General features: G+C 44.2%; 1 protein-coding gene across 1 annotated transcript in view; it reads right to left on the reverse strand.

Annotated features, from left to right (window-relative positions):
* Positions 1–12801, reverse strand: part of LOC126094694 (lipase 3-like) — a 64421-nt gene that overhangs the window by 23536 nt on the left and 28084 nt on the right. The window contains exons 4-5 of the mRNA XM_049909219.1: positions 9073–9319; positions 1271–1429 (exon numbers count right to left, since the gene is read on the reverse strand). Of these exons, the coding sequence (XP_049765176.1) occupies positions 1271–1429; positions 9073–9319 (406 nt within the window). The remainder of the gene's footprint in view (positions 1–1270; positions 1430–9072; positions 9320–12801) is intronic.

The raw sequence follows: 12801 nt of genomic DNA on the forward strand, positions 1-12801 counted from the left end.
ATATCCACTCAAAATATAAGACCACAGCTATGGAAACGATTAGACGCATGGTGAATCTAAGTTGGATTTAAGTCCAGGGAGTCTGGTGGCAATGTGTTCTTCGAACCAGACAGGTACGCCGTGAGCTGTGTGACACGTGGCATTGTCCTGTAGTAGTTGCTATTATTCTGAGGAAAACCAAACTTCATGTAGTGGTGAACATGGTCCCCAAGGATAGGTGCGTACTTATATTGATTCATTGGGCCTTTCCGAGTGATGAGATCACCCAGGGAATGGCTGAAAACATTCCCCAGACCATAACGCTCCCTCCTCCGGCCTGAACAACTCGGACGATTGTTGTAGGGCGTTTTCTTTGTCCGGTGGACGTACAACGTGATTCACCTGTAGAGGCCACCTGTCGCCACCCATCTGACGTCCAAGTGCAAATTCCACCCTCCGTCGTTGACGAACGGCATTCAGCAGGAACGCATGAAACAGGCGCCTGCTGCAGAGGTCCGTACACAGCAATGTTCACTGTTGGTTGACCCTTGGTTCATCTGGGCGATGGGTTATTCAACAATTGTAGATCTATTCGCCCGTACACATCTCAACAGCCATCGTTTACCTTTATCAAGTGTGACCCGTGGTACACCACAGTTTCCTTGGCACCGGTTTCTGATAGCGCCATTTTGCCATGATCGGTATAATTTAACAATGGCGGCATGCCAACAGCTTAGAAACTTAGCTGTTTCGGAACTGCTTCCACCCCTGGCCCCAAAGGCAATGATCATGCCCTTAATGACGTCAGATATATCCCTTCGGTCGCACAATACGACTACTGCATTGTTGTGAGCGTTCCACCAACACGTATTATGTACCCCCCACTGCTGGTGGTGCCACTTGCCGCCTGTGAGTGGTTAGTGCACATTGAAATCGAATATAGGCGATGATCACATGAATGTGGCTGGCAGTGTATATAGGATTCAGTGGACATGTCAATTTAGATACACAGTTCAGTTAACAGCTGTCAGCATATCTGATATCTTTATTCATACATTTGCCGGAAATTTAAGTAAACGCTTTACTTATTCACAGAAGTATAAGGGGGGGCGGGGAGGGGTAGTTTACAAACTATATTTTTCTTGTTACTGATACAGCCTCCACATCTAACAACACGGAAGGTCACAGTTCACTTGTTAATGATATCTAGTTAATGTCTTTTGAATGGCGCGTATCTCGATCTTTTTACCTTCTCAAGAAATTTAACGCTATTGAAAACTTGTATGCTTACCTTGTTCAGTTCTGCTTCGTTGAAGCCACCAATCATGAACATGATATTGGCGCATATATCCTGCGTGAAAGCTTCGTCACTGCACATAAGTTCCCCTACGAGTTGCATGAACTCACTGTTCGGGTTGAACTCATTCATTCCTATCATCTGAAGAAGCACCTGCAAAAAACGGGTTACTCTTTTAGTCATATTCTCATGGATTTAACACTTCGCTTCTGCGAGTACTCTTGACAGCAGCAACGTCGAACAACAGACAACCGAGACCTAGAGAGTGGGAAGGTTCGATGTCATTATGATGCACAAATCCTTTACACACATTCTTGCCAGATAGCGATGCCTTTACAGAAGTACTATCCGAATATCAAGGTGTACTTATATTCGTCTTATTTCACCTGATGTTTATTAATAGTCACGTGAGCTTGTTCCAGGATTTCAGGTTCACAGCCCTCATTAAACAGGTAATAGAAAGTCAGCATAATTATTTCGCACTGATTTATTGGTAAACAATATAAATATGATGTCTTATGTAGTTTCTTGAACTGAAGAACAACAATCAACTGTTAGTTTTACGGAAAAACTATCTGCATATCTACCTATAAGATGCTTATGCGACAGCACAGTGCATGGCGGAAGATACCAACGACTCTCTGTACTGTTCTGTTCTCGTATAGATAACACCGATTTCCGTCGGAAAAGACATCCACCACGGAAGGTTACTAGTATTCTGCAATGACGTTCCTCTAGTCCACAACGGTCCTGGTGCTTTCGATTAGTATAACAGAACCCATGAAAGCCCACCTGCATGTCCCCCATGACTACTGGGATTTTCTCTGCCTCGTGTTGACTGGGTGTTGTGTGACGTCCTTAGGTTAGTTAGGTTTAAGTAGTTCTAAGTTCTATGGGACTGATGACCATAGATGTTAAGTCGCATAGTGCTCAGAGCCATTTGAACCATTTTGAGTGACCAGGTGACATTTTGCCGTTAATCCACGCTCCAATCTCGATTATCCTTACGATTGTAATTGAAGATGTCGTTGGGTCAACAAGTGAATACGTATGGGTCGCCTACTGCTGCGCCTCGCGTTCAACAGTACGTACTGAGCGATGTACACTAAACACCTTGTGCCTGTACCAGTGTCTTTGCCACAGATCGCCCGCAATGCACAGTTACAGAGCGGAAAAGCTACCGGCCTCGATGTTCTGGGATGAGGCGTGGCTGTCCAACTCCTCGTCGTGCAGTCGTGGTTTAATCGTCAATCAACCATTTTACATACACCGAGGTGACAAAATTCATGGGATACCTCTCAGTATCACGTCAGACCTCTTTTTGTCCCACTTACTGCAGCAGCGCGACGTGGCATGGACTCAACAGGTCGTTGGAAGTCTCCTGAAGAAATATTGGACCATGCTGTGTCTACAGCCGTCCTTAACCGCGAAAGTGCTGCCGGTGCAGGATTTTGTGCATAAACTGGCCTCTCGATTACGGCCCATAGATGTTCGATGGGATTCATGTCTGGCGATCTGGGTGGCCAAATCATTCACTTGAGTTGTCCAGGATGTTCTTCACACAACCGCGAACACTTGTGGCCCTGTGATACGGCGTACTGTCATCAATAAAAATTTCATCGTCGTTTGGGATCACGTTGAACTGAATGGCTGCAAATGGTCTCCAAGTAGCCGAATGTTACCATTTCCAGTCAATGATCGGTTCAGTTGGACCAGAGGACCCAGTCCATTCCATGTAAACACAGCACACCCAATTATGGAGCAACCTCCAGCTTTTACGTTGCCTTGTTGGCAATTTGTCTCCATAGATTGATGGTGTCAGCGCCACACTTGAACGCCAACATCAACTTTTACCAACTAAAGTCGGGACTCATCTGACCAGACCACGGTTTTCCAATCGTCTAGTGCGAAATCGATATCGTCACAAGCCCAGGAAAGGCGCTGCAGGCGATGTCGTGCTATTAGGAAGGGTATCGCATCGGCCGTCTGTTGTCATAGCCCAATAACGTCAAACTATCCTAACGGATACGTTTAGTCGTACGTCCACATTGTTTTCTGCAGTTGTTTCACGCACTGTTGCTCGTCTGTTAGCACTTACAGCCCTACGCAAACGCCGTTGCCCTCGATAGTTAAGTGAAGGCCGTCGGCCACTGTCTCGTCCGTGGTGAAAGATAATGCCCGAAATTTGGTATCCTCAGCACATTCTTGACACTATGGATCTGGATACATTGATTTCCCAAACGATTTCTGAAATGGGACGTCCCTTGCGTCTACTTCCGGGTTCAAAGTCTGTTAATTCCCGTCGTGAGACCATAATGACGTCGGAAAGCTTTCCACTTGAATCACGTGAGTACAAATGACGGCTCAGCCACAGCACTGCCCTTCTATATCTTGTGTAAGCGATATTACCGCCATCTGTATATGTAAGCATCGCTATCCCATGAACTTCGCCACCTCAGTGTAGATATTCACGACAGTATCACAGGAACAAGCTTAGCCGTTTCCGAGATGTTCTTTACCAGGCACGGGACCGTAACAATTTGCCTTTTGTCAAAGTCGCTTGTTTCCGTATATTTCCTCATTTGCTGGAATAACATCGCTGGAATAATTTCCGATTCGTCTTTGCTTCCCTTACATACTCACCTTACCCCGCCATGCTTCCGCAGCACCACCAGATGGTATTCAGTCTCGTGATGGGCAATTGTCACGATCTTTTGGCTAGCGAGCTGAGAAATTCGTACCAGCGATAAATGTGAATTTACCAGGTGATTAAAGTGCAGCTACCCACTGAGGTCCAATGAAGTCTGTAATTATCGTATGGCGGCGATGCTTGGTTGATGTGCTAATGCGTTTATGTGGAACCGATTTACGCTGGAAACAAAACAGTTATAATTTTGGCCACCAGGTGCAAATCTGGGGCTGTACAGCCTCTGGTCGACGCCTCCGGTGCTCATATCGATCAACTTCAGTAAGCGGTTAAGAGAACAAGCGAATTATACCTTCCTTAGCTGTCTGACTTTCTCTGCCAGGGTATAATTCCTAATCCATTGCACATGAAAACATTTGTATAAGTCTTTCTTCCACTCACAGCACCTGATTTGCAGCTACTGGCCAAAATTAAACCTAACTGTTTTCCAGCATTAATCGGTTCCGTGTCAACGCATTAGAATATCTACCAAGTTTATCTCTCATAAAATAATTACAACCCACTCTGGACCTCTGTAAGTAGCTGCACCTTAATTATAACCATCCGCACATCAGCAGCAGACAAACTGTGCGAGAATCGGGAATTCAAATACGTAGGTGTTAAGAATGCTACATCAACATCGATTGCACCCGTACCATATTTCTATGCACCAGGAATTGCATGGCGACGACTTTGAACGTCGTGTACAGTTTTGCCACTGGGCACATGAGAAATTACTGGACGATGACAGATTTTTTGCACGCGTTCTATTTAGCGACGAAGTGTCATTCACCAACAGCGGTAATGTAAACAGGCACAATATGCACTATTGGGCAACGGAAAGTCCACGATGGCTGCGACAAGTGGAACATCAGTGATCTTGGCGGTTTAATGTATGGTGCGGAATTATGGGAGGACGGATAATTGGCCCCCATTTTATCGATGGCAATCTAAATGGTGCAATGTATACCGATTTCCTACGTAATGTTCTACCGATGTTACTACAAGATGTTTCACTGCATGACAGAATGGCGATGTACTTCCAACATGATGAATGTCCGGCACATAGCTCGCGTGCGGTTAAAGCGGTATTGAATACCATATTTCATGACAGGTGGATTGGTCGTCGAAGCAGCATACTATGGCCCCCACGTTCACCGGATCTGACGTCCCCGGATTTCTTTCTGTGGGGAAATTTGAAGGATATTTGCTATCGTGATCCACCGACAACGCCTGACAACATCCGTCAGCGCATTGTCAGGGCATGTGCGAACGTTACGGAAGGCGAACTACTCGCTGTTCAGAGGAATGTCGTTACACGGATTGCCAAATGTATTGAGGTTGAAGGACATCATTTTGAGCATTTATTGCATTAATGTGGTATTTACAGGCAATCACGCTGTAACAGCATGCGTTCTCAGAAATGATAAGTTCACAAACGTACATTTATCACGTTGGAACAACCGAAATAAAATGTTCAAACGTACCTAAGTTCTGTATTTTAATTTAGAAAAACCTACCTGTTACTAACTGTTTGTGTAAAATTGTGAGCCATATGTTTGTGACTATTACAGCGCCATCTATCACAAAGCGAAAAAAGTGGTCCAACTAAAACATTCATATTTCTTTGCGTGCTACACGAATGTGTAATAAAAAATGGGGGTTTCTATTTAAAAAGAAACGCAGCTGATATCCGTTTGACCTATGGCAGCGCCATCTAGCGGGCCAACCATAGCGCCATCTGGTTTCCCCCTTCAAGCTAGACAAGTTTCGTTCTTTGTAGTTTTTTCGTTTGACGCTTATTTCGTGAGATATTTGGCCCGGTCACGATCAATGGACCACCCTGTATAGGTAGTGGTCGGCCCTGAATGGCGAGTGCCTCATTTACGACACTGGCAATATCAACAAGTCATTGCGCGGTAGCCATTACCGAATGCTTTCTGCTGTGTGATCCTCATTTTTTTTCTTATTTTGGTAATTCTATTTTGTTTCCGCTTGCGGCGTAATGAAAATTTATAGTGTCCGAATTCTCCGCCATAGTGATCGGGAAACAAAACCAGTCAACGGATTTCGATCTCACCGAAAGCCTTCCCCTAACGTCCGAATATACACTCCTGGAAATTGAAATAAGAACACCGTGAATTCATTGTCCCAGGAAGGGGAAACTTTATTGACACATTCCTGGGGTCAGATACATCATATGATCACACTGACAGAACCACAGGCACATAGACACAGGCAACAGAGCATGCACAATGTCGGCGCTAGTACAGTGTATATCCACATTTCGCAGCAATGCAGGCTGCTATTCTCCCATGGAGACGATCGTAGAGATGCTGGATGTAGTCCTGTGGAACGGCTTGCCATGCCATTTCCACCTGGCGCCTCAGTTGGACCAGCGTTCGTGCTGGACGTGCAGACCGCGTGAGACGACGCTTCATCCAGTCCCAAACATTCTCAATGGGGGACAGATCCGGAGATCTTGCTGGCCAGGGTAGTTGACTTACACCTTCTAGAGCACGTTGGGTGGCACGCGATACATGCGGACGTGCATTGTCCTGTTGGAACAGCAAGTTCCCTTGCCGGTCTAGGAATGGTAGAACGATGGGTTCGATGACGGTTTGGATGTACCGTGCACTAATCTGTGTCCCCTCGACGATCACCAGTGGTGTACGGCCAGTGTAGGAGATCGCTCCCCACACCATGATGCCGGGTGTTGGCCCTGTGTGCCTCGGTCGTATGCAGTTCCGATTGTGGCGCTCACCTGCACGGCGCCAAACACGCATACGACCATCATTGGCACCAAGGCAGAAGCGACTCTCATCGCTGAAGACGACACGTCTCCATTCGTCCCTCCATTCACGCCTGTCGCGACACCACTGGAGGCGGGCTGCACGATGTTGGGGCGTGAGCGGAAGACGGCCTAACGGTGTGCGGGACCGTAGCCCAGCTTCATGGAGACGGTTGCGAATGGTCCTCGCCGATACCCCAGGAGCAACAGTGTCCCTAATTTGCTGAGAAGTGGCGGTGCGGTCCCCTACGGCACTGCGTAGGATCCTACGGTCTTGGCGTGCATCCGTGCGTCGCTGCGGTCCGGTCCCAGGTCGACGGGCACGTGCACCTACCGCCGACCACTGGCGACAACATCGATGTACTGTGGAGACCTCACGCCCCACGTGTTGAGCAATTCGGCGGTACGTCCACCCGGCCTCCCGCATGCCCACTATACGCCCTCGCTCAAAGTCCGTCAACTGCACATACGGTTCACGTCCACGCTGTCGCGGCATGCTACCAGTGTTAAAGACTGCGATGGAGCTCCGTATGCCACGGCAAACTGGCTGACACTGACGGCGGCAGTGCACAAATGCTGCGCAGCTAGCGCCATTCGACGGCCAACACCGCGGTTCCTGGTGTGTCCGCTGTGCCGTGCGCGTGATCATTGCTTGTACAGCCCTCTCGCAGTGTCCGGAGCAAGTATGGTGGGTCTGACACACCGGTGTCAATGTGTTCTTTTTTCCATTTCCAGGAGTGTAGTTTTTGTTCAGTTCTACTTCTACACCACTTACACTGTCGATTGTACAGGGTGATAATAATTGAACTATATGAAAATAAAACGTAAATTAGAATTAGTTACAAACTACGGCGTGCACGCACTTTATTCAACATGTAAACGTCACAACAGATAGTCGGATTACAGTTACGAAATGTTTGATATGCCTGCCATCATTGGCAATGGTGTGGCGCATACGAATAGCGAAATTCTGCATGACTCACAAGTTTCGGAACATCGATGCTGTCGATGACCTTCTGAATGGCTGTTTTCAGGTCAGCAATGTTTTATGGGTTATTGCTGCGCACCTTGTCTTTAGTACATCCCAAAAAAAAGGAGTCGCGTGTCTTAAGGTCCTGAAAATATGAAATCCAATCCAGACCCATGCCAGTGGTCTCTGGGTATCCCACAGAGCCAGAATGCGGTCCCCAAAATGCTCCTCCGCAACAAACACAGTTTAGATGGGGCCGAGCTCCGCGTTGCATGAACCACATCTTGTCGAAATCAGGATCACTTTGGATTATGTATATGAAATCTCGTTATAAAACCTTCACGAGCCGTTCAGTAGTCACGGTGCCTTCAAGGAATATCGCACCGATTATTCCGTGACTGGACGTTGCACTCGGTCTCCTGTTGAGGGTGAAGAGACTTCTCGATCGCGAAATGCGCATTCTCAGTCCCACAAATCCGCCAATTTTGCTTCTTGACGAACCTCTACTAATGAAAGTGGGCTTCGTCGCTAAATAAAACCGTACCGTGAATACTAATTCCAATCATGCTACACGACTACGCGTAAAGTTTGAACGTCCTAAAGAAAACCGTTCAGAAATTATTACGATTTTATTTAATATAGTTTAATTATTGCCCCCCTGTATCTGTAGCGTTGTCACATATGGATCGCACGTTTTGAATGCCCACAAAAGGGCGAAATCGATATTCTGCACATTTTGTGATTATCGAATTCAGCCGGTTAAGAAAAACGATGTCGAGAAACAACTTAAATCGGGGACGGACTCTGTTCACCGGCAAGAAAATTCTGCTGTTTGTCAACAGAAATAGTCATGTGTTGAAAGCTTAAATAGAGACAAAAGAAGGAAAACGAGAGAAGATCACTTTAGAAATTTTTTTTTTATATTTTGCAAAGGCAATCACACCGGTCAAATGCTCTCCAGTCACCCACTTTTTCTAAGTCAATTTTAAAGCACTAAGCCTTCGTTTGAGGCATGTGGCGTGACTATCTTTTTAATTTGCACGTCTTAATCATTTACAAACTAGAATAATTTAGATGCAAATTTCGCCAAAAATAGACACGAATTTGGCCAAAAATACGTGCTACATTTTCAGATCCCTAGTTACGGCTCATTAGGGAATCTGTTTCTTAGGATTGTAGGACATGTAAATTTCAGACCATTTCACATGTTAACTTCAGTGATGCTTCCTCGAGCTAGTTAACAATAAAGTAAGAAGACTTTAGTTAATACTACAACATATAGGACAAAATTTTATTGGTACCAAGCATTAAATGTAGAACGACCAGCAAAGGTGAAATGTGATACCTACCTCCACTTGATCTATGAACTGCGACACAATTTGCAAGAGTGGATTGAACATGTGGTCCATGAAGGCGACGGGAGCCAGGCTGAACATGACGCGGATCTTGTCGTTGTACTCGGGTCGCATTGTCGCCATCACGTAGAAGGAAGTGGTGCCCTGGGAGTGGCCAGCGTAGTACAGGTCGCTCTGGCCCGTCTTGGCCAGGATGTAGTCGATCTTGGCCGGCAGGTCGTAGTAGCCGATCTCGTGCCAACTGCACAACGAAAACAGTGCGCCACATGGTATGCTTGATGAGGAATACCAGTTAATTTTGTTACTTTAGTTTTTGGGTGTCTCAAGGATCATATTTCTGGCAGCTCGACATGAAATAGAATGTTTCACTAGTACCACAAGTAAAATGGATACATGCTGGCAGGACCGACTGCGGATCTCTGATACAAAGCAGAGCAGAAGGTCTGAATGAGAGGCTCAGACGGTTCTGCGACCGTGTAGGTTGCAGATTCCTCGACTTGCCCCGTAGGGTGGTTGGGTTTCGGGTTTCGCTGAATAGCTCAGGAGTCCACTAACGAAGGAGGCGGTTACACGGACAGCAGGGATTTAGTGGTGTGGACTGGTCGTTTTTTTAAATTAGAGTGTCTACGGGAAACACAAATAGCTTCAGTCTCAAAGGGTGCAGGCTGAACACAGGAAGAACGTAGATACAGGAACCATCGGTATAATAGTTGTAAACCGTGGTAGCTGTGTTGGGAAAGTACCAGAGCTCCAAGCGCTAATCGAAAGCATTGACGCTTAAATCGTCACAGGCACTGAAAGCTAGCTAAAGCCGGAGATATGTTCAGCCGAAATTTTTGCGATGAAACTAACGTTGTTCCGAAAGGATAGGCTAAACACAGTTGGGGGTGATGTGTTTGTTTCTGTTAGAAGTAGTTTATCTTGTTGCGATATTGAAGTAGATATCCTGTGAGTTAGTATGGTCAGAAACGAAACAATAATTGGATCCTTTTACTGACCATCCAATTCAGATGAGACAATTACTGAAAGGTTGAAAGAAAATTCTAGTTTATTTTCAAACAAGTATCCGACTCATAGAATTATAGCTGGTGGTGACTCTAATGTACCCTCGATATGTCGGCGATAATACAAGTTTAAATCCAGAAGTACGTATAAAACATTATCCGGAATTGTGCTGGAGGCATTCTCTGAAAATTACTTTGAGCAGTTAATTCATGAGTCCACGCGAATGGTAAATGGATGCGAAAACACGCTTGACCTCTTACCAACAAATAATCCTGAGCTAATAACGAGCATAGAAACGGATACGCGGATTTGTCAACAGGGGTTGTTGTAGTGAAATTGAATATTGTAAGCCCTAATGCTTGAAAAATGAACGAAAAATATACCTGTTCAGAGGAGCAGATAAAAAGTTACTTGATGCCTTCCTGAGAGACAATCTCAACTCCTTCTAAATTAACAATGTAAGTGTAAAATTGATGTGGCTTAAATTCAAAGAAGTTGTCCAAATAAATTAACAAACGACGGAGCTGATCTCCCTTGGTACAAAAACGGGTCAAAACACTGTTGCAGGAAGAACGAACAAAACATGCCATATTTAAACAAATGCAAAATCTCAAGACTGGTGATTTATTACAGAAGCTCGTAATTTAACGCGGACATCAATGCGAGATGCTTACATTAGTTTCCACAACGAAACTTCATCTCGAAACCTAGCAGAAAATCCATTGAGGTACTGGTAGTATGTAAAGTATGTTAGCGGCAAGACACAGACAATGCCTGCCCTGGGCAATAGCATTGGAAATATTATCGACGACAGTGCTGCCAAAGCAGAGTTACTATACACAGCCTTTCGAAATTCCTTCACCAACGAACGCGAAGTAAATATTCCAGAATTCGAATCAAGAACAGCTGCCAATTTTCTGAACTCTCTAACCAAGGTGATGCCAAACTGTTTTTGATGTGTGTACATTACACGTCAAATTTCTTCAGTTTTTCACTAGTTCATATTTTCGAGATGAGGATGTAATAGGCTGAAAAGTAAAGCCTCGGAATTTTTACGTGAAAACTCTCTAGACTTTTTACATATAACAAACACTAACATTCTACATCTTATATCTTCATTTTTACATATTTATTTCTCAACATAGTCATCCTGGCGACGACCACATTTCTCCCAACGAGAGACCAGTTGATTGATACCGTCACTGCAGAATGTTGGACTTCGTTGACGGAGCCACAACCTCACCTCTACTTGCATAGCATCTTCACCACAAAAGTAAAGTCTTCGAAGGTGTTATGGAAACAGCTGAAAATCGGATGGGTCAAGTCGGGACTGTATGGATGTTGATTCGTGACCGTATATCTAAGGTGTCGGATTTTTGTAGATGTCGCAGCGCTCGTGTGGAGTCTGACATTGTCATGCTCAAGGAGCGTGTGCTCCATGCGTGGACAAATTCTTAGAATTCGAAACTTGATTACAGCAGTCTCACGCACCGATATAGTTACGATACACACCACCAAGTTCCATGCTACAATTAAGAGCCCTCTAGCGACAGAGGGCTGAAAATATGTAGGCATGAAGAATAAAGATGTAGAATATTAATAACTTCTTTATTTAAAAAGCTTTAAAAGTTTACATAAAAATTCAGTGGGTTTCGTTTCAGTACCCTCTCATTAAAAGCGCAGCTGGTACTGCTCACACTATTATTATACATTCAAATGCAGTGTATATTCGAACTGTGACTGCATGTCGTGATTTTATATGATGTTATTGACAACCAGAGTGTCGATTTGTGTCGTATTTAATGGAATGAAAAACCCGCCAGTATCTACATGGCCGACCACGAAGTTCTTGGAAAACATTAATAACGAAGAAATAAATAAAGTACATCTTCATCTATACAGGTAAGAGCATTTTTTGTGTAGAGATGAATAGTAGAACAGCCTACAGTGAATCTTACAGAGTTCAACAAAAGCAGTTGAACGAAATGACGCTTGAAATTAAAATGTGTGAACTCAACGTAGTAAATGTTTACAGTCATGAGCTTCGAAAACTGAAGGGGTCATATGCTTGCTAAGCTATAAAGCACAAAGAGATTGCTAAATTTTCTCAGTGACCTAAACAAGGTAAAACCTTGAAATCGTCAAGGACAAATACAACTGATTTACTAACTGGTGCACTTAGAAGTTTATAATGCGTAATCATACCTTTCTCTACCATTGTAATATAAATTTCTTTTCTTCCGTATCATGATGATTAAATCCTAAACAGCAAGAGATTTCGTACTTTTCCTATCTGTGCTCAATGCGGATAAATTCTGGGACGCCAACTAACACGTGGAACATCTTTATATTGTTTATTTAGATGGTATTGTTTCCTTGATTCCTGCAACCAAAGTGGAACAAATTAGTTCATGTGTCTTCCAGACAATTAATTTCAATATGTGGGTACATGCAGCACCAGTTCAGATGTGTATACACAATAGTAACACATACTTCAGTTTAATAACAATAATGTACATTTTTGGTCTGTTGAAGACAATGAATTGCCTATAATAACTTTTTCGATTTACTTTTAAATTTTAGCGACGGGTAATGAAAGCCATTCTTCATTTTAGTTCTGTAATTATGAACATTACTATTCCTTTACAATAGTAATGAATAATACGTTCAAAAATTGTGTCATCGTCAGGATAAAGGATAAAGGATAGTAGTGACCCA

Source organism: Schistocerca cancellata, chromosome 8 (genome assembly GCF_023864275.1).
Source record: "Schistocerca cancellata isolate TAMUIC-IGC-003103 chromosome 8, iqSchCanc2.1, whole genome shotgun sequence".
Taxonomy (NCBI): Eukaryota; Metazoa; Arthropoda; class Insecta; order Orthoptera; family Acrididae; genus Schistocerca; species Schistocerca cancellata.